This window comes from Trachymyrmex septentrionalis, unplaced genomic scaffold (genome assembly GCF_001594115.1).
Source record: "Trachymyrmex septentrionalis isolate Tsep2-gDNA-1 unplaced genomic scaffold, Tsep1.0 scaffold31, whole genome shotgun sequence".
Classification (NCBI taxonomy): Eukaryota; Metazoa; Arthropoda; class Insecta; order Hymenoptera; family Formicidae; genus Trachymyrmex; species Trachymyrmex septentrionalis.
Genome location: NW_017305474.1, coordinates 1,616,352 through 1,637,806, shown reverse-complemented (window position 1 = coordinate 1,637,806; position 21,455 = coordinate 1,616,352). Strand labels below are relative to the sequence as shown.

The following is a 21,455-nucleotide window of genomic DNA, read 5'->3' as shown; positions in this document are numbered from 1 at the left end:
CTCTCTCTCTCTCTCTCTCTCTCTCTCTCTCTCTCGCTCTCAAATCTATTATAAAAAATCTTTTTTAGCTGAAAGAAAAATATTAAAATTAACGACTAGCAATGGCACCTAAATTTATAACAATTTTATTCATTCTATTTTATTTATCTTGGATTTTTTTTATAATCGCAATATTTTTATATAATATAATATAACAAAATGTTCACCTCATTAAATTACTCAGCTGCCTTGCAATACTTGCTGGTTCATATTTTACCTTGGAAGCGCATGTAACGTCGTGTTTTAAATTTATTGCAACACTCTGTGGATTCGCCTTACTGGCTGGTCTTACTGCATCGTCAAAAATATGATGGTATAATGTACAATCCTGTAAAATGGAACATAAGGAGAATTGTGCTGCATATTGTAATAGAAAAGCAAATAATGATTAGCAGTATTACTCTGCTTGTTGATAGAAACGATTGCGGGTTGCCTCTCCATGCAACACCTGTAGGAACATCCTTATGCTCATTGAAACTCGCGAATGGAATGTACGGTCTGCGAATATCCCATACATTTATGCTACAATCAACGACTAGAGCACAGCTGGCTATGTGATATTTTTTCTGAGGTCTCCATTTTATACGTCCCACTGAGGCTATAGTATGTATAGTATAATCACAACTTGGTTTACCCAATAAATCCCAAACCTATAAAATTACAACGATATAAAGAAAAATCCTACATTCCACAAAAAAGTTTACATTAATATGTAGAAAATAAAGTACTTTGATAGTTTTATCTCTAGATGCTGTAGCAAGCCAAGTAGCTTCTGGGTGCCAGTCACAGGCAAATATTGGACCACTATGTGCAGTAAAATGTTGAAAGTAACGCTCTGGTTTTCTCATATCCCATTGTTGTACATGACCATTCTCCGATACAGCAGCAAAAGTATAAGGCTGTTGTGGACAAAATTGTACATCTCTCACAGACTCTGTATTACTAAAAACGTGAATATATAATTATATAACAATCATTAAATTAAATGAAGTCTTTTTATTTAACCTTTAAACTGCCGGGAAAACCACTCTTGAGTTTGGGTTAACTAACTACTTTTAGTGGTATTTTAAATACTAAATGTATTAAACATATATGTGTGTATGTAGCTCATGCAATAAAACGTATAAAAAATATATATTGAAAAATATACAAAAAAGTCAAAAAAATATAAAAAAGTAAAAAATTAGAAAACAAGAAAAGAGTAAAAAATTAAAAACTAAATAAAAAAAAATCAAAAAGCTACAAACTTTTTACATCCACGTTAGCTCTGGATAATGCTAAAAGACAATTCTGAGTTTATACATTTACATTCATTTATGTTGTCAATATTGCGCTTAAGACTCAAAATTTTATAAATCTATGCTCAGAATTGGAATCAGCGATTTAAAAAACCCCCAAAATATACTATTTTTGAGAAAACATTTTTTATATTTGATCCTTACCAGGAAAGCCACTTGTGGCTCTGCACAAATCTCGAAATTTTGCACTATGTGATATTACTTATACAGAAAAATTTTTGACAAAAAAAGAATCATTATTTTAATGAAAAAATGCCGGTAGTCTAAAGATTAAATAAAAAATAGGACTCTTGAGATGCAAGAAAAAAGATTTCGCCATTATATTTATGGACTAGTATGTTACAACATAAGTCCACGCAGCTTACTTTACCTATAAAAAGTCTTGATTGCTTCTTTTATTCGTAAATCAAAACATTTCATGGTACCATCTTGTGAGCCAGATATCAACCACATGGGTTCTGTCATGTGAAAGCTTACTTTATTCACAGTTCTCTTATGATCGACAAATACATGATCTTGTTTTGATCGAGATTGCCTATTCAAGTTCCATAAAACCACCGCACCGTTTGTTGCTGCAGTCGCAAGTATATGGTCTACAAATTAATAAAATATTACAAAATAATAATAAACGATTTATTAAGACCATATATGTCAATATACAACAAGAGTTTAATGCCTATAACGATCAAAGCTGGATCTTAGATGCTTTAAATGATTTCTATGTAAATTTATATACTAAATATGTAGTCATTTGAACTGGGTGCCGAATTGACTTTTCGGACTTATAAAATAATGTGATTCGTTATATATAATTAATTAATATTTAAATATAATTTACAGAAAAATAATTGAATTAAATATATTCATGAAAATTTGAGTTAAGCTAGAAAAAATTCAAGTATCTATCTTTTATAATATCATTGATTATTTAATATAGGATTTAATATAAATATAATATAAAAATATATCATATATCGTAATAAGCAATTGGATTACCATCATTAAGATTCCAGGCAACATCATTGCAAGAAAAATTCAAATTCAAATTCTTCCCAACACGAAGATTGCAGGCTTCTTCAAATCTATCTTCCAACAATGTGAATATTTTGAAAACTGTAATATAAAATATTATTATAATATAACTCTCATATTTACTTCCTTTAGAAATAAGAAAATAAGTTTGGTAAAATTAGTAAAATTAATTAATTGTAATTGTTTCGTCCATGTCAATCAGATTGCAATAATCTGTATTGTTATATCCTAATTATATTTTAAAATATCTTATTTTAAACTTATGTTAACGCACCATTACGACCAGCTATCACAACCTGGCTATTATCTTTGTTAAGGGCTAAGGCATTTGCAGGTCCTTCTTGAGCGATGCATATAGTTCTTGACGTCATGCTGCATTTCAAAAATTAATATTAAAATATCCAATTAGTATTAAGAATTAATATTAAATTATCATCGCAATATTAAATTATTATTAATTATTATTATGTATAATTATTAATAATATTCATACCTTCTAATTACTACTTATAGTTTCCGTTTTATGGAGCTTGTTTTATGGAGCCTCAAGCACATGTTACAAAATTGTACAAAGCATAGCGTTTGTTTGGTACTTATTTACTTTAGAACATACTTTAGAGCAGTTCAAATATGACTACTGACAATTATGAAATATATAGCTAGTTATCTCTACACATTTCTGTTATTTTTCTTTCTTTCATAAATATTTGTCATTCTTTCAGAGTGATTGTATAGAATACACTTCAGCTATCCATAATCATGTTGGAGCAAGATGACATTGCACAATGTTCGATGCATCTACTTCTCTTACTGTATAAATCAAATTAGTTCATATATGTATATATATATATACAATACAAATTTGAAAAAGAGAAAAAATTCAATATAGACAATGTCCATTTCTAATGTAGATGAACTTTAATCTTCATTTAACTCACTTTTTATCTTCTAATTCTAAAAATTAAAAAAAGATAAAAAATCCATTAACCTGAGATTAAAGTTAATATCTGCATTGATAGAAATAAACTTGAGGATAACTAACTAACGATCAAACTTTGATTAACTTAACCGACGATTAAATTGTCAATACGTGTTTATTAATCAGAATTATTAACCTGCTCTTGCTGTCGCAAAGAAAAAGGATTAAGAACGATAAATTATGCTAAACATTTTGCTGCAAGTAATATTTTGACAGTCGAATCGATCATTAATTGACTTAATCGAAGTTTCAAGTTTTATCGAAGCCACTATCATAAAGAAAACAAATACAAAGATAAATATAGAGAATAACAATTAAGCATTACAACAAACCAAACACAATTAATTGTGCAGACACAGATTGTGAATAATTGCAACGTAACTTACAAATGTGACATCGTGACAAACAAATTAAATTATTATGGCATTTAATGTAATGATACAAGCGGATGCCGGGCTATCTCCTATGGACACGAGGTTGTATGAAGTTGTCATTGAAGAGTTTGAACGGCAGGCCGAAGCACGCGCTGAAACGTTCGCAAATAGAACAAAAAAAAACGAATCACCGCGACGACGAAGCGACAGCGAAGTGCGTGATTCGCGAGAGCTTCATGAAAACTCGCCGTGTGTCATCTGCAATACTGAGTTCAGATTCCCACTCAAGTGTCACCCAGGTATCACTTCATCCTTGTTATTTATCGTATATTAGACAAGAATAACATGACACCTGGGGAGCACCTAGATGAGAATCTGAACACACTTCAAACTGGCCGTGTTTCAATCTTGAACTCTGTTTCTATGACTGAACTGACGTACACTTTTGGAACTTAAAAGGCGATAGACATATGTTTTTGGCGAAGGCGAGAAAGAGAGTTCTACTACAGTCTAATGCGGGAATAAAAACAGACCTCAGCCAGTAAGTAGCCTGCTGACCTATTACCTATATCTAAATGCCTCGATATGCCTGTCCGATGTGAGATGTCCCTCATCCCTCCGTTCCGGTGCAACATGGTGGCGGCTGTAGTTTGGCGAGTGTTGATGTGAGGGATTAGGAAAGACTTCCTTCCCGCCGACGTTATCGCGACGTTTCATACAACGACGACAGGTGGACGACGATTCGCACAAGTATGTCATCTAATCCCGAGTGTGACGAGAGCGGAGAGTGCGAGTGACAGCCGAACAGTATTAAGGGAACGTCACGCGGGTCCATAGCACTCTGCGAGGTAGTCTGCACAGTGCTACACGCGAGAAGATCCTCGTGAGGTCCACCGTTGCGTCGCGAATGATGTCGATTGATTTTTTAATGACGGGTGATCGTCAAACCCACGGCGACGTTGCGCGAGTCGCCGGTGTCGTTCCGTTAATGAGATACGCATTTCTGCTGCTGAGCCTTTTCGCGCTCCTCCAGTTGACACTGCCGGCGGCTGCTGGCGATTCCTTGGGTGATCCATACAAGATATTAGGCGTGTCGAAGCATGCGACATTGCAGGACATTCGAAAGGCATACAAGCATCTCGTCAAGGAATGGTAAATGGTGTACCTAATATGTTTCTGCTTTATTATGTATCCAGATAGCCAAATGCTAGCAGTATGCCTGCCAGCAGTTGTCAACAAATTTGATCATGATTTTAGATTCCTATCCATTATATTCTCTTTAAGATTGATTTCTGCCACTAATAACGAATTCGGTCACTTGCACTACGCTATCAGATCAGTACGTATCAAAAGCTGCTTTATATGAAATTAGCAAAGTTAAATGTAAAAGTATATAAATATTTTAAACAATTAACTATTTACTAATAATATTGTCAAGTTATTTAACAAAATATCATTTTATTGTCAAAGTTAATCAATTTATATTTGTTTTACTGCATTATATTGCAAATTATATTGCATCACTGCATTAAGATATTTTATATAAAGTAGCTTTTAACATGCACTGATCTAATGTAGAGCGAGTGATCAAATTCATCATATGACTTGCCAGTCTTAATATAATAACAGATATGCAGCAGGAATGAAGCGTACATCATTGTGAAGCCTGTTCTTTGTCACTGCACTGGACTGTACTAAAATTTTTTATCTTGCTTATCTATCAAAGTTCAAATATATATCTATTTTAAGTACAAGTATATGCTAATTTAATCATAAAAAATAGAGCTGTTATGTTATTACATAGGATCTGTTGATTTTCTGATACAATTCAAATATTGAAAAACAATAAACTGTACTCGATTGTTGCTACAGTTTTACTAACATAGATTTACTTGATGCCATAAATGACTTGAAGCGTTTTTGGATTGATTAATTAGTAAAATTCTTTCTTCTGATTGGTCAGTCAAATGTTTTGAAATATTTGTAGCATAAAGGTTCATTCTATTCGACGCTCACAATGCTCTTAGATCATTTTATCCTTATTCCAAGTGTTAAATAAGAATAAATGATGCTCATGAGTAGATTGCAAAATAGATTGCACCCATAACATGCGATACACAGTTTGCAATACATTGCTCTTGGCAGGTTTGGCTATTTGGATAGAAACATGCTCTTTCTAGGTATAAAACATTTCTATACATTAAACATGATTTTTTTTCGGAAGGCATCCGGATAAAACTGATCATCCGATGGCCGAGGATAAATTTGTAGAGATAACAAAAGCTTATGAGGTAAGTTATATATCTTATCTGAAATGAGAAGCAGTAGCGAAAAGAAATTAACTTATCACAACAAACTGTTTAGCTTTTGACAGATCCAGAGAGAAGAAGAAAGTTTGATAATCATGGAATTACGGAGGAAGGTATACCCAGGCAAAGGAGAGACAATAGTCATTTCAATGTTCTTGATCCATTGGAAGAATTGTTTACCGGTAATTTTAAATTTCACTATCAAAGCAGAGACATCACATTGTTCCATAAAATGAGCATCACATATCGGTATGTATTTCTCGCGTGTGTCACAACGATTTGTCGTTGCTGTTGAAATTACATTAAATGCTTCGTAAATTGCAGATCGTTCGAGAATGTGATAGTGCCCAAGACTTATCGTATGCCATATTTAATCTTATTTTACTCCGACTGGTGCTACATGTGTCTGCAAGCGGAGCCTACTTGGAGACGATTAATCGATGAGTTGGAACCTCTGGGACTTGGTTTGGCTACAGCACACGCTAAGAAAGAGTCCACTTTGGCGAGAAGACTCGGCATCCACTCTCTTCCGTGTCTGGTTGTTATCATAGACGGGCGCACTAGTGTCTACAAGGAATCTGTGTTTGGCATTCAAAAAGTTGTTGGTATGGTTTGCTATTTTAAAAATGTATATTTTGTCTTATTCGTTGTTTTGTTTTATAACTCTCAAATTGCGAACTAATAATTCGTTTTTTTATTTTTCTGCAGAATTTGTACGAAGTAGGCTACCATATAAATTAATAAGTATTATTAATAATAACAACGTAGAAAATTTCCTATCGGGCTGGACGGATAACCGAATACGCGCTTTGATATTTGAGAAGAGAGACTTTATTCGCTTGCGATATTTGCTTACATCTTTTTACTATAGAGATCGAGTAGCTTTTGGCTTTGTTCAGGTAAATGTTTTATGATATACATATAATCAATGTTAATAAGTCTCAAATTATCCCTTAATTATCATTTTAAATATTTTTTTTTATAGATTGGCACATCGGAAACTAAGAACATAACGTCAAAATACAAAATCTCAGGCGAATTAGATACTTTACTGCTTTTTAACGAGAATTCTGAGAAACCTATGGCATCTGTTAGTATGAAAGACATTTCCAGTGAAACCATGCATAATGTTATCGCTAATAATAAGTTTCTCTTATTACCGAGACTTTCAAATCAAGCTATGTTAGATTCAATATGTCCGCCTGAATGGCTGAGGCCGCAAAAGCGATTGTGCGCGGTTTTGATATCGCAGCAGAATAATCCTCTGCACGACATAGCTAGGCACAAGTTTAGACAAGCGGCATTAGAGTCATCTTACAGGTAATGTCTGTCTAATAAACAAATTGTTATTTTAATACATTTTGTATGATTATAAAATTATTAATAGTCACATTTATCCACTTTAAGTATAATACAGTTTTTAATAAAGGTATATATAGTAATTTCTATATATGTTTATTAAATATTTTATTTAATAATATTCACAGCACGGAACGTGTCAGATATGCATATGTATTCAAAGATACGCAACCTGAGTTTGTATCAGCACTGTCAGCCGGTGAAGGCAGTCCACTGGAGCCTTTGTTACATATCGTCATCATATGGAGACGAGATGCCAATCACTTGAAGTATGAATGGTTTCCTCATGGATGGCTTGAGACCATTCAGAATGAACGTATATGGAACGAGACGCGTAGACATTTAGAGAAAACTATACAAAGGCTGTTACGTACCACCGAAGCTTTACCATATTCTGCTGTTGTAGGAGAATTGGCGGATGAACACGCACAGGTATGTATGCTTTCACAATGATCATAATATTCTTCCTGATCTACAAAAATTGTTAAGCTGCGTTCAAAAACTTTACTCGGATGTCTCCGAATATCATTTTATTCTTGTTGTTCACTGAATGTTAAACAAGGATAAAATGATACTCAGAGGTACTCTGGTAGTTTTCGAATGCGATCTTAGTATGCCATATTAATACTTTAATATACTTTTCTAGGGTACTGTAGACAGATTGATAGGAAGGGCATTATTAGCAGTAGATTATATATCAGATAATCTGACGAAAGAGCAAATATTGCCTTTGATATCGGTGCTAGTTACTCTCATGCTAATAGGAGTTGCAGGATATGGAATGTCATACTTAGTGTGAGTAGAATTAGCAAAGTAATATAACATATTTTGATTTTTAATTTTAATATTGCAATATTAATCCATTTCAAAATTTAATAGAGACCATTAAATAATTTTGCCAAATAATAGATGACTATTCACTTAAAGCATGTACATTAAATTAATATGTTGCGAAAAAATAGTATTTTGTGTACTATATAAATTTAAATCATATACATGTTTATATATATATTTATAAATTTGTACATTCTGTTTTTTATATTTAGTAAACTAGAAGAAGCAAGTGTACAGTCTGAACATGTTCAGTGCAAAGACAATGTCAAGCCGCTTTCATCGCAGCCGCAACTACGATTGCACGAATTACGCGTGGAGAAATATTATGGATTAGTTCGGCTTTTGAAACCAGGATGCCGAACTATCGTTCTGCTAGTTGACGCACAAAGCCGATTAAAGTTATTACCAGCTTTTCATAAAGCTGTGTGGCCTTATAGGTACGTTCTGTTTATCAGCATTTCTTATTTCAATTCATTACTCTATGCTGCAAATTATATGAAATTTTACATATATGAATATTAACGACGTATATGACAATATGAGAAAGAGAGTGTTATCGTAAATCGTTTTTTCATTCTCAGAAAGAATAAAACGCTTATGTTCGCACATCTGTCATTAGAAAGAGGTCTTGATTGGTATAAGAAACTATTATCTCTCGTTTTACCCGACCAGAAAGAATTAAACATAAATATCAAAAACTGCGTTGGCACAGTCTTGTCCTTAAATGGACATCGAAAGTATTTCTGCATGTATCATGCCAAACATCCAGAATGTACTAAAGGTAAAGGTTCTAAGGTATGTATCGAAATAATCTAAATTCCTTAAAGTTGTCTATGTTATCCGAAAATAAAACAATTGTATTATATTATAGCGTATGGAAAAAATGACCAAGCAGCTTGCCAAAAAATCGGAGGATCCGGAAACAGGCGCTTTTATCGGTTTTGACAGTTCCAACGAATCCGATCAAGACGAGGTACACGACAATATAATTAAGAATGTTCTTAATTTTCAGTATATATCACATTACCAATAATGTTTTTTGTAGGGTGGAAACATGTTATATCAAGACCTTTTAGATGGATTACCGATGTGGCTCGAGAGATTGTTCGAAGGATTAACGCAACGTTATTATATAAATTATTGGCCCGAGTTCACTGCCAAGTAAAAGAAAGAAAACAAATAAGTTTTTTCTAGACGTGTAGAGGAGACTATGACGCCTAGGGACATGTATCTTGACACATGATACTTATCTTCTCAACACTAAATGAAAGTCTTTAAATTTGGCCGCTTGATGATATTGCTTCAGTCGTTACGTGTTTACAATCTGACTAAGTACATGTCCTGTACTTATTTAATTTTTCTTAAAGATCGAGACTAAGTATTTCGTAAGTATTTTTTACTATTTATATCTCCTTTTAGTTTTTAAGTACACTTTTTTTCAATTTTGTTAAAAAAATTTATATATAAACAAGTTTAGATGACACAAGCTGAGATTTTGTAATTTTAATTGTTAGTTTATTTATGAAACTATTTCAAGAGACATGGACCTTCGAATGTATTTTTATTTTTTTTTCCTCTTTTTCATAGGTTATTATAATGCAGTCTGAAAACTTAGAAAACCGTATTGAGTTACATAGATATGAGATAGCAATTCAAGATATTTTAAACCATGAATATTTAAGAAACGAGGCTGCAATAGCTTACGGACTTGATGAAGATTATTTATCTATATTTTTACATACAATCCTTAGTAAGGGAAAAGTAATTAAAGGGAAAAATAAACATTTATCATTTCTCGATGAACTATCATTTCTACTGTATGTAAAAATGTGTCCTCAAGGACACTGTGTTTGCATAGCATGCTTTAAAGAATATTTTCCACATCTAATCTATAAATTTGTAAAAACAAATAAAATAATTTATTCATACCATTGGAATGTACATCGGGAGGCAGATATAGTTACAAAAAGAGATTTTCTAAAGAAATACGAATATGAAATTTCAAGATTATTTTCGAAAGATTGTCTACGTTTATCTCCGAACGATATATTTCAAAAATCTTTGCACCTTGATGATATTTACGAATGATCAGAAAATTTTTAAGCTCACAATCTTGCAATATTGGAACAATCACAAATAGGTAGCATCCAGAACATCTTCTAAATATAATATGCAAACATTATTATTAAGAATAATCCTATGAATATAAATTTCAGACAAAAATGAATGATGATTAAAAAAGAGAATCAAGATGTGCTATTTTCTACAAATTTTTGCTTAATATCTGCAAATATATATTTAAAATTAAAAAAAAAAGAAAAAAATGGTTAAATGTTGAAAAAATAAAAAAAAATATATTAAAAGAAGTTAATAGGTATCACAGTCTCCTCTATATCTCAGCAAAAGTGATAAAGAACAAGGTTCGCCTAGTCAACAGAACATTATTGCCATCTGGATATACTGTGATTCGAACGGACACAGACGCAACCCTGTATAAAGACAAAACATATTCATTACTTATACTAAGTACCGTTTATAAACATATTTACAGTTTCCTGCATTTTAACATTTTTAGATTGGTCTTTAAGTATTGTTAAAGAAAGTAAATTATAAACAAGTTATGTAGCAAATAGAAGAAAGAGAAAGATTATCATTGTATAGTGAATCGATTTCTCTGGATAGGTCAAGTTTTCTATATACTACTACTACTATTTCATCCGTTCCTATATTACTTGGGAATACTCTTTCTATTCCTCGAAACTGCTTGTATCTAGTCAACACGTTACCAAAATTTTAGCAATATTGCACAGTACAAGCAAATAGCTCGTTTATATTTCCTTAAATATGACTGCGAAATCGCGATTAATTGTTATTCTCAATGCGTTCGAATATGTTAACTCTTTATAATATTATATCAATCGCTATTTTTAATGTCATGAAAAGAAAATTCATATTGATATGTTTACCTATATAATGTGTATCTCTGTCGCTTATTCGCCCTACGTTTATCAATACTATATCATTATATGAACATATTTCTCGAATCCAAATGTCAGTAGTACATATCTATTTACAGAATTTATACTTTGTCAATATAGTTACCGTAAAATCGATATTCGTAAGAGCGCGAACCCAAATGATAGCATGATAAAGGTATTACTTATAAAAGAGATAATTGCCCTTATCAAGATTTATATACGTCCATTACATTTTATGTTTACTTGCTCTACTTTTGTATGCGTTTCTTATATAATTCTTTAAATAATGCATATGTGCATATATGTTATATTGTTTATAGATAAAAAATATATATATATATATTCATATATATGTGTATATTGTTGAATATCATATGTATCTGGCCAAAGTATTTTAGTAAACTTCGAACCAACTATTTACTTCCTTCGGATATGTACCTAATCCTTTTTTGTAAAGCGACAGATGTAGATACTTATGTAATATTTCTTTATTACAAAAAACTATTAAAATGTATTAAACATGTATTATAGAAACATGAGATACACAGTAATGCTGTTGAAACTACAAATTATGTGCGCTCAATTGTTTATACTTTATACCCTTATATGAAGATTAAAATTAATGAGAAACAAACACATGAAGTTAATATTTCTATCCTAATAATGTTAATCTTGTTGGTACTCTTAAGTTTCATCTCTAGTTACTATATTATGCTATTATATGAATATTTATTTAGCAATTAAGCATTATACATTTAAGCAATTTTTTAATAACGCTTTTAAATATAGTGATACATTCATATCAATTTTGCGGTGACTGTAAAGTGCTTTAAGTTGCTGCTCATTTCTTAATATGTGACATAGCAAACTTTCAAACTGATTTTGCAAAATGTAATGCATACATTTGTTATGTCTCTTACAAAAACATAACTTCAATTATAAAGAACTAATATATTTAGAAAAGTTTAATACAGCGTGGCGTGTAGTTTATTATACGTTATCCACATTAGAAGTGTGTAAATATCTTTTTCAATGTTAGCGACATATTCGCAAGTAACCATTGACTTTTAAATTTATAATTTTACTGCATTTAAAAATTATGTACAATAAGATCCGCTAAAAGGAATGAAATGGGATCGTATATTCATTGTATATCACATTGATACTTTATTTCGTTAAGGAACATTGTTTATGCTGCAGTTCTGGAAATACTTCGTACATTAATACTTCAAATATATCCTGTAAAAGAAGAATCAGTAAAAAAAAAAAATGCGAAAAGGATCTATATACGTACACTTCAACGATGAAACAGAGACAGTTACAAGCAGATCGACTTACGTAAAATAGCTGCTTATTCAGATTCACGTTTTGCAGGGAATCGAAAACTTTAATCGCACCACGTTGAGCACTTTGTGCTCCTACTAGATTTGTTAATACTTCAGGTACATTGTTGAGAAATTGTCTGCGTGCTTCGCCTCGCGTTTTCAACTTTTCTTCGTCAGTGCGAAGAATGGTCTCAGATACGAGTTGCCCATTCGGCCACCATGCTCTCGTAAACAACTGTATGTAATAATGAAGCATCGGTTCGGAAAACACCCATGCAACGGTATCTCTGATTTGTCTGTAAATCAGTGATACATTAATGTATCTTATTAAATATCTCTATCTTATAATTAAACTACAAAAATTAAGAAATTAAAAAGTTATTTACATAAAATAAAATATATATAAAAAGAAAGTATTTAAAAGTTTTATAAGATAAATAAAGTTTTGTACACGCAATATTTTACCTATTTATGGTACGTCCATAAGTAATCTGTACGAAAGTGATGAGTGATCGTCTGAGCCAACGAAATACTCCTCTTAAATCGAAAACTTCTCCGAGAAGCGTATACAACGGCTCCGCGATCGCATCTTTGCTGACATTTAGATAGGTATCTGTGCCAGTTCGGCTCGATTCGCTATCGTCTAGCAACAACGAATAATCTTCTTCATCTTCTTTGTCGCGTGGCTCGTTACTACCGACAGATCTGTCATGAAGATTTGCAGAGTCAGGAAATAGATCAATGATCATATGATGAAATTAGTGTACGCGTACGTTTTAAATAACGTGGATAAAGAAAAGCGAGATTTCTTGGGAGATGGTGCCACCACAGCTTTAAGATGCTCCGAACTTGGACTGAGAAAGGTATACAATGCCTCGCTTTGATTAAGCCTCTCGTCCTCCAAAACAAACTATAAGAATTAATAAACGAATTAAAGCAAACAGTATTAATAAAATAGTCCAGATTCACATTTAAGAACCCACATTCAAATATTTTTGTATTTGCATCTTAGCTTTATCGAGAGTGCTCTTGTCAGATTTTCCGAAAAACTTTAAAGGCTGCGAAGGTAAGTCCAGGCTTTTAACGTTAGAACATAATTGACGTAATTTCCTGTGAAGATCTTGAAAGTCTTGCAGTTTTCTCAATACCACCCATCCACTAGATATGCTTTCATCATTGTCTTCATCCTCTGCCATGTGGACAACTAGTACAAATTGTGGAGGATCCCCGTTATCAGGCATCTATTCAATAAGAGAATCATAAAAAAAAATCTTTCTATATGTACAAAAAAAAATTCGTATTAAATTACCTCTGCACTCTGCACGTCAGCTCTCCAACGACCTAGATGTTCGGCCCACATTTCCGTATGATTTAAATGTGCTTCCAACTGTCGCTTTTCACCTTGCAGCCATTCGACCTCTTTCGCCAATATGCTAAGTACTTTGCTCTCGGGCTTGAGAGAAGATTTGAGCGCCTGCAAAGCTTGCATTTTGTTATTTAATTTTTCGTGCAGCTGATCTAGCTTGCTACGAGCGTAATTCGATCGTTCGCCAACGAGTAAAGTCGAGGATTCTGACAATGTACCATCAATAATCTCGCGGTCTTCAACCAAACCTGATGCACGACAAAAGTTTATAAATATAATATATAAAATCATATTTTTTAATTACCCATATCAGTTGCACTAAAATAAATTTTTATATAAAATCTAATTTTAAAAATATGTAATGTAAAATATAACTGACCTTCTGCCCTCTCATTAAGTAATGCCTCCTGCATGCTTTTATATTGCTCGCTAACGAGAAACGACGGATAATATTTCTCCTGGAGTGTCTTGACGACGCTATCTTGGACCTCGTAAAATACATTGAGTCCCGTATCGCCCAACAAAAAAGCCTCCATCCGCTTTCGAACGTTTTTCTCCACCTTGATCTCGGCGGTAGGTGATCTGATGTAAGTGTAAAAGATCTCAGCTCCCAGTTGATGCCAATTGGATCGTTCTGCGGCGCGTAATTCTTGCACTGCCGCCCAGTAACCGATCAATCCTTGACTAGCGACCTGTTCCAGAAACTGAGATAAATATCGTCGACCAGTCACATTATCCAGAATCGCTTGCAGCGGAAGTACTCTGCCCTCCGTGATCTCCGTTGCGTTGCATATATCATCTGAATCCTAAAAAATATCATTATGAAATATTGTCATGTTATCGTAACTAGCATGAATACGACTTTCTACCTGACGAGGATATCCATCCCATCCCAATGTCTGCATGTGACACTCGCATATATTCTTAGCGTATGTCAGTTGACTGATATACCTCTTTAACTTTCTCGCTCGAATGGCATCGGAGTTTCCCAGAGCGTTATTTTCAGGATCCAAACCTTGAGCTCGTTTTACGTTTTGCACCGTGGTAGCTTGCATAATCTCGATAACGATATTATATCTAATATGTTTGAGAACTTCTAGATCCTTAGTGCTTTTGACCATCCGGATAAAATCTTCGAACGATTCCGCGTATTCGTACGTTTTCCTGTGCATCGCTTCAGCAAGCTGCTGTTGATCGATGTATGTTAGAATCTTCTGATTAATATAATCGGGATCCGTGATTAAATCTATCGCCGGTTTTAGGACTGAAAAAAAAAACAAAAAATAAATGAGAGATAAGTCATGTAACTGATAATTTTCAAAAAATGCTTACTTTTGCATGTGAGAACTTCTCTTAAAAGAAATTTTACTGGAGAAAGGGAGTAACTGCGTGGTAACAAAAATAAGATATAAAGTTCGCTAATCTTCCTTAAATATTCCAGCTCAGCGACAGGCGACATCAAATGCGCTGACAAAATAAATACAGGATCCTCTCCCTCTGACCTAAATGTGACAAATAAATCAAGTTGTTTCTCGTCTTGAATATGCCAATGAAAAGAGACGCTTACGAAGCCGCTTGAGCTATCCGGATCTTCTCGAAATGAAAAGTGAGCTTATTTACTATACTGCAAACCACTAGTTTAGTGTGATCAACATGCGACAAGCGATCGTGCAGGCTCTGTATCGCGCCCCACACATCCTGTTTCATGTTATCTATCAGCTGTTTTGAGCCAAAGGCCAGATCGTTTAGCCAGAAGCCGACAAAGTCCTGAAAGATCAAATCTAGAAGATTTTGCAGAGCACCGTCCACCAGACGTGTGAAAACAACAGGATAACGTGTATGCTTCCTAGTGCTGGCTGATTTGGGCTCATATCCTTTCTGAAAAGCCAATAATCAGGAATGAACAATGGTAACCATTAGGCCTGTTCTTTCCAAGTGAACTTTTTACGTTCATTTTTTTCCTTTTCTTTTTAACAAAAAAAGAAAAAAATAAACGATATAAGAAATTCAGCTAAAAAGAATGGCAGGCCTATTTGTTAACACAAGTTGACACAAGTATATTTTGTCTTTGTTATTCATGGAATAAAGACGTTTATTTGTGAACAAGCCCAGTTCTTCAAATGTAAGATTAACTATAATCTTAGTTTAATTCACTATTTATTTTTTTATAATTATTAAAATTAGAAAAACATATAGAGTAAATTGAATCGAGATCAAAGTTAATCTTATGCTGGAACTAGGCCTAAAGCATTCTATTCCATTTAAATTCAGTTCCATCAACATAAGATTACCTTAATCTCAGTTGAATTTGCGATTTATATTTTTTTCTAATTTTAAGAATTAGAAAAAGATAGTCAGTAAATTAAACAGAGATTAAAAAAAAATAAATTAAAGAATAAATAGAATTGAGATTAAAGTTAATCTTACATTGATGGAACTGAATCTAAATGGAAAGTATTCCATATCGATGCATCGTGTTTCAATTGTACCATCAACATATTGTGAAAGCCGTCCACTTCTGCAACAGTTCTAACAGTTCCAGAGCCAGTCTGGTGTTTAGGCGACAAAGCTATGTTGATCAGTATCATGATTAACGGGCCGACAAGTAAGCAGGAGCAAGTTAATACAATGTAGAGAAAACAACACTGGACGCAGGTCCAGTCCATAACAATTCCCAGGCTCATAACGGCCAATGACATCACGCCAACGACAACGAGAGAAACCATGGCTCTCTTTTTAATACAATTGTATTAAAATATGCGATGCTGCGAGATAACAGTACTTATATCAGTGAACATATACACCCAACAATGCTTTTTAATCTCGCCGCCCTGATAACACAAAACAATACCGAGAGCCTCGCCATTTTTAAATGTCGAGTGTTTCGCACTGCGACACTTTGCGCTCTGTTTGCACTGAGACTACGGTCATCTTGCGACGAGACACAGCAGCTAGAATTAAACTACTTGACCACAGCTGGTCAAATGGTCTGCATCTCATTCGTGGTGCAGAATGCAGATGTATAACTGCACCGATTATTTTCGGACTTGCAACACAAATTCTTTTAAAAAAAGAATTTGTTTTGCAAGGAAACTTATGCAGCAAGGAAGCTGCATAGGAAACATATTCCCAAATTAAAATTAATCGTCACGCAGTCATAATAATATATATTGGGTTAGGGAAAAAGTCCCTTTATAAGTTGGTAAAAAGATCTTCCCCATCAATACCTTTGTTAAAATAAATGATAAAAATTTAAATTGGAAAGGATTTTGATAAGGGTTTTAAAAGCTTAAAGTCTCTATTTATAAAAGCTTACTATATTTTTTGAGTTTATGTTAGATTTGTAATTTTGACATATGCTAAACTACGCGAACTGAAAAAGTGAACAACTTTCTTTCTCACTTTGTAGATCTATTGTCACATGTCCAAAAAAAAAATTTGAGCAAATTTTCGACTATCATAAAAGCTTAAAGCTTTCTCTACAAAATCGTTTTTTTTTTTAATGCTCCTACAATTTTTTATGTATATGTTTAAACTGTGATGATATATCTAATCATATCTAGTCTTATATTCGATAACATGATTTTTTGTTTTATCGATAATCTTATATCCTTGATCGACTCTCAATTCATTATGAAATTTTTATCATAACAAGATTCGAAACACATATTAAGCAATTACAAGCTTATTGAAATAATAATATATATAGAGCGTCTTAACGTGCGCAATCTTATATTGCAAGTTATTTTGTGGACAAAAAATCATGGAAAAATAAACACGGATCTTCGCGTTGCTCAATTCGCGGATTCGCGTAATTGTTCGTCGTCGTCCACAAACGAGAGCGATAACTCGACAAACATATCGTCGCTCGTGATATAAAAGAATATATTATCAAAGCTGTCGCGGAACGGTGGAAATCATCTCTTTCCACCCAATTTCTTTCGCGAGGTTATAGAGACGAGGGGTCTGACGAAATCGACCTTGCGTCGCGTCACAACGGCCTAGTTGTGACAGCTTTTCGCAATGCCGCGCTCCAAAGATAAAAAGATCGCCGATTCGGTGAACTGCACCGCCGAGTGTCTACCTTCGAAACGGTGCAAACATAAAAATTATGCACCAGTTAACGCGGCATCGCGCAAAACGATGCCGTGATTGAAACGTTCCATATTTTTCATGCCGAGAATAATGAAAAAATAATTATTTTCTTATCATTTCTCTTTCTTTCTCCTTTTTTTCTTAATTATTTCCTTTCCTTTCCAAGCAGATTAATAAAAGACAATCACGTAAAATAAAATCTCATTCAAATTTTCCGCTATTTGAGCTCCTATGTATCGTGCGCTCCTAATACGCGAACGTAGCTCTTGAAATCCGAATTCGCGACTCATTTCAGTTTGATATGCTTTCCCCGTGAAAGGCGGGAACTTCGAATCGATAATCTCCTCTTAACCTCCTGGTGAATCCTATTCCCCTGATAACTTTGACGATTTTTCGAAGGTACCGCGCCACAGTACGTGCTCCAGCTCTCGCCTAACCTCTTGTGCGATTGTTTTGAACAAGAGATGAATACAGAGATGACTCTGTGTATTGTATAAAAAATAAAATAACGTTTAATATTTATATGTATATTATTACACGAATAATACATATATATATATTCCAGACAACGCAAAGTCCAAAGTTGAGACATCTTTTGCAAAAATGTCTTTAAAACATCTTTAAGATAATTGTCCTATCTTTTGTCGTTTATTATTCTATTATTTCAAACTTATAATGTTTTATATTATGATGTCTGTATTATTCTTACATTCTTAGTTTATATATTTTTCACATCCTGAATTATCCCTATCAATTTTATCAATTTTTAACATTTTACAGATTCACGGAATTTAATTATTTCTCGATGAACTTCTGTCGTAATTTTGGTAAAAGATTAGAGTGAAAAAATTATTATCTAAAATCACACACACAAATATCGCAAGAAGAATGCGTTAAATTGAATGTGCTCTATAAATCTCTTCACGAATCTCTGAATGATCCAAGACGTACAAAATTAAAAAACCTCATCTTCAAATATAAGACTGGAGTTGTAGTCTGATTGTAATAAATTTATAAATATTATATATATACTAGTTTATATATATATATATATATATATATATATATATATATATAATTTTCACATTTTCTAATTTAAAATTTATTTTTTCACGTTTAACGTTTAATCTTAATATTTTCTGACTTAACATTTATTTTTTTAACATTTTAGCGCTTTAAGATAGAAATCTGCGGCAATTTTTTTCAAAGTATCTCTCATTGTTTTCAAAGTACGTATCTCTTGAAGAGATGAAGAGTCTCTCGATCCTGAAGATATTTGTTCGCGCGATTGGTGAAGTTTGAAAAAATCGCATCCATCCACTAATTTGGTGTGCAATCACGAAGTTTACTTTCCATTCTCGAATGAGGGCCGGGTTCTTCGAGGGTCGCGAGGATGGGAGCGAGCGAACGAGCAGACGTCGCGGCATTATCGCGCGGCGTGGATCTGCCTACATGTTTCACCGTGATACGTATAAAATGTCACCGTGAGCAAGATTTTTGGCCTTTGTTGAACGTACACCGCCGCGATACCGTCGATGATGGATCGACGACGCCGACGGATCTTCGTCACGACGATTGTTCTGTGCTGCTGCATCTCCTTGGCGAATCCGACGTTCGTCAAGCCCGATGACAATCCCGACATCGAACTCACGACGGTGAGTGTTTTCTTCGTTTCTTCTTCTCTCTCTTTATAATACGATTATGACATAACGCGCCTCGCTGCAACGGATTGTATCTTGAATGTCATGTTAAATTGGTTTGCGTAATTACCTACTCTTTCCATCGTAGTGTTTATCTTGGCATTTAGATGCATTCTTGGAGAAAAGAAAGGAAGATATGAATGTAATTGATGTTTGAGAAGAGTACACAAAGGAGAGAATAGGGAGATATCTTAAAACAAGATGAAAATCATAAAAGTCCTCTACTATTTTGCAATTTTCGCAATAGTTAACAAGATATTAATTACTAAAAATCGCTGAATATTGATTTTCAATCATTTTTTACTCAAATACTATCAATTTTACAGAAAAACTGTAAGAGACAAAAATTGTTTATTTTTCTTCTCATCGTGTTATGAGAATTTTTTCAGAATTTTTTAATAGTATTTGAGTAAAAAATTATTGAAAATCAATTTTTAGCAATTTTTAATAATTAATATCTTGTTAACTAATTGCGAACATTGCAAAATGGTAGAGAACTTTTCGACTCAGTTTAGTCCCCATTTATCTTCCTGTGAGTTATTGCTATAGTCTCGCCGGATATCCTGTATATCTAATAATCGAAACATCTAATTGATGTGTGACATAAAAACGGACGAACTTTCCGTATGCTTTCTAGCAAATGAACATGTATTCTTTTATTCGCAGCCAGAACTGGTGATGAAATACGGATATCCCTTGGAGATTCACAGTATCGTTACGAAAGACGGCTATGCTCTTCAACTACATCGAATACCGCGCGGTCAGGATGAGGAGGAAACGAAATCCAAGATAAAAACACCGATACTCTTGGTGCACGGTCTGGGAGGCAGCTCCGCCGATTGGGTCCTTATGGGTCCTGGAAAGTCTTTAGGTGGATCCTTATTCATATTTATAGAGCTATAAAAAATATTAAGAATATCAGTGCAAAAAGACAATCTCGATATTCGCTTATAAGATAAGATAATATAATAGAGAATTTTGTCTAGCGTACATATTAGCCGATGAGGGTTACGATGTGTGGCTTGGAAACAATAGGGGCAACGTTTATTCGAGAAATCACACCTGGTTGTCGCCAACCGATCGAGATTTCTGGGATTTCAGGTAGCTAAAATGTTACAGAGGATTAGTGGCAATTTTGTGACGAATAAGAAAAGAATATTAATTACATAAAATTACATTTAAGACGAATAAGAGAAGAATATTAACACTAAACCTACCATGTTAAATGCCGCTCAAGTAGCACAGTAGCGCATTATTAACGTTTTTTGGGCGCTGCACGGAGAAAAATAATTTTTCTGTTGTAGCAAACTTGTCATTGCTACTGTATATTCATAATGGCAGCGATAAAATTTAGTTGATACAACCAATTTTAGAAATTATTTGTTATTAGAGTAGAATCTGTTTTGTTGCTAAAATAGAAAAAATTTGCTGTATGTATTTGTCTTTAGAACCAAATTAATTTGCTATTAAAGCAAAACAATGTGTTCTTAACAAATTTATTATTAGAAAAATTATTACTGCTTATTGAAATCCATATTATGATAGCAAAAGAAAGGATCCCGTACAGATCTTATGGAAAAATGTCTCTTGGTTAAATTAAAGTATGTTGTTGTCCTCGACATCCTGAACAAAAGCCTCAATGGGCTCTCTAAATTCAATACTTTTCCGTCCAGAGAGAAGTTTAAAGTGGAAATCTATGATTGTATTATGTTTCTTCACGAACTAAATATGAATATCACTCTCTCTCTCTCTCTCTCTCTCTCTCTC

General features: G+C 33.4%; 4 protein-coding genes across 10 annotated transcripts in view; 2 read left to right on the top strand and 2 right to left on the bottom strand.

The window, feature by feature from the left end:
• LOC108749715 (WD repeat-containing protein 24) overlaps window positions 1-4,489 on the bottom strand; it is a 6,851-nt gene extending 2,362 nt beyond the window's left edge. For 2 of the 3 annotated variants that reach the window (XM_018488631.1, XM_018488632.1), the window contains exons 1-7: window positions 4,288-4,489; window positions 2,644-2,741; window positions 2,334-2,450; window positions 1,708-1,930; window positions 768-981; window positions 441-689; window positions 207-367 (exon numbers count right to left, since the gene is read on the bottom strand). In XM_018488631.1, the coding sequence (XP_018344133.1) occupies window positions 207-367; window positions 441-689; window positions 768-981; window positions 1,708-1,930; window positions 2,334-2,450; window positions 2,644-2,741; window positions 4,288-4,481 (1,256 nt within the window). In that variant the 5' untranslated portion in view covers window positions 4,482-4,489. Of the gene's footprint in view, window positions 1-206; window positions 368-440; window positions 690-767; window positions 982-1,707; window positions 1,931-2,333; window positions 2,451-2,643; window positions 2,742-2,862; window positions 3,169-4,287 lie in introns of those variants that run through there. The other variant, XM_018488633.1, reaches the window with a different exon arrangement.
• Window positions 4,182-9,902, top strand: LOC108749716 (dnaJ homolog subfamily C member 16). Of its 3 annotated transcripts, none has more exons than XM_018488637.1 (13): window positions 4,182-4,263; window positions 5,947-6,013; window positions 6,087-6,280; window positions 6,356-6,636; window positions 6,740-6,930; window positions 7,017-7,351; window positions 7,519-7,822; window positions 8,037-8,185; window positions 8,437-8,661; window positions 8,806-9,019; window positions 9,096-9,197; window positions 9,270-9,609; window positions 9,812-9,902. In XM_018488637.1, the coding sequence occupies exons 1-12, from the start codon at window positions 4,193-4,195 to the stop codon at window positions 9,387-9,389; spliced, it is 2,253 nt and encodes a 750-aa protein (XP_018344139.1). In that variant the 5' UTR covers window positions 4,182-4,192; the 3' UTR covers window positions 9,390-9,609; window positions 9,812-9,902. The 3 variants fall into 3 exon arrangements, with proteins under 3 accessions (XP_018344139.1, XP_018344138.1, XP_018344137.1); XM_018488636.1 differs by lacking the exon at window positions 4,182-4,263 and adding an exon at window positions 4,622-4,874 and having other exon boundaries at window positions 9,273-9,609; XM_018488635.1 differs by lacking the exon at window positions 4,182-4,263 and adding an exon at window positions 4,622-4,874.
• A 2,443-nt stretch (window positions 9,903-12,345) lies between these two features.
• LOC108749709 (sorting nexin-25) lies at window positions 12,346-16,796 on the bottom strand. Of its 3 annotated transcripts, none has more exons than XM_018488610.1 (11): window positions 16,383-16,796; window positions 15,461-15,771; window positions 15,226-15,395; window positions 14,763-15,157; window positions 14,273-14,699; window positions 13,837-14,141; window positions 13,511-13,768; window positions 13,301-13,437; window positions 12,993-13,232; window positions 12,541-12,823; window positions 12,346-12,441 (listed from the first exon to the last, which is right to left on the bottom strand). In XM_018488610.1, exons 1-11 carry the CDS (start codon window positions 16,617-16,619, stop codon window positions 12,370-12,372), a joined length of 2,835 nt encoding a protein of 944 aa, XP_018344112.1. In that variant the 5' UTR covers window positions 16,620-16,796; the 3' UTR covers window positions 12,346-12,369. The 3 variants fall into 3 exon arrangements, with proteins under 3 accessions (XP_018344112.1, XP_018344115.1, XP_018344114.1); XM_018488613.1 differs by having other exon boundaries at window positions 16,321-16,389; XM_018488612.1 differs by having other exon boundaries at window positions 12,396-12,441; window positions 12,537-12,823.
• Window positions 16,797-19,324: 2,528 nt separating this feature from the next.
• Window positions 19,325-21,455, top strand: part of LOC108749710 (lipase 3-like) — a 7,884-nt gene continuing 5,753 nt past the window's right edge. The window contains exons 1-3 of the mRNA XM_018488614.1: window positions 19,325-19,643; window positions 20,355-20,559; window positions 20,675-20,789. Of these exons, the coding sequence (XP_018344116.1) occupies window positions 19,524-19,643; window positions 20,355-20,559; window positions 20,675-20,789 (440 nt within the window). The 5' untranslated portion in view covers window positions 19,325-19,523. The remainder of the gene's footprint in view (window positions 19,644-20,354; window positions 20,560-20,674; window positions 20,790-21,455) is intronic.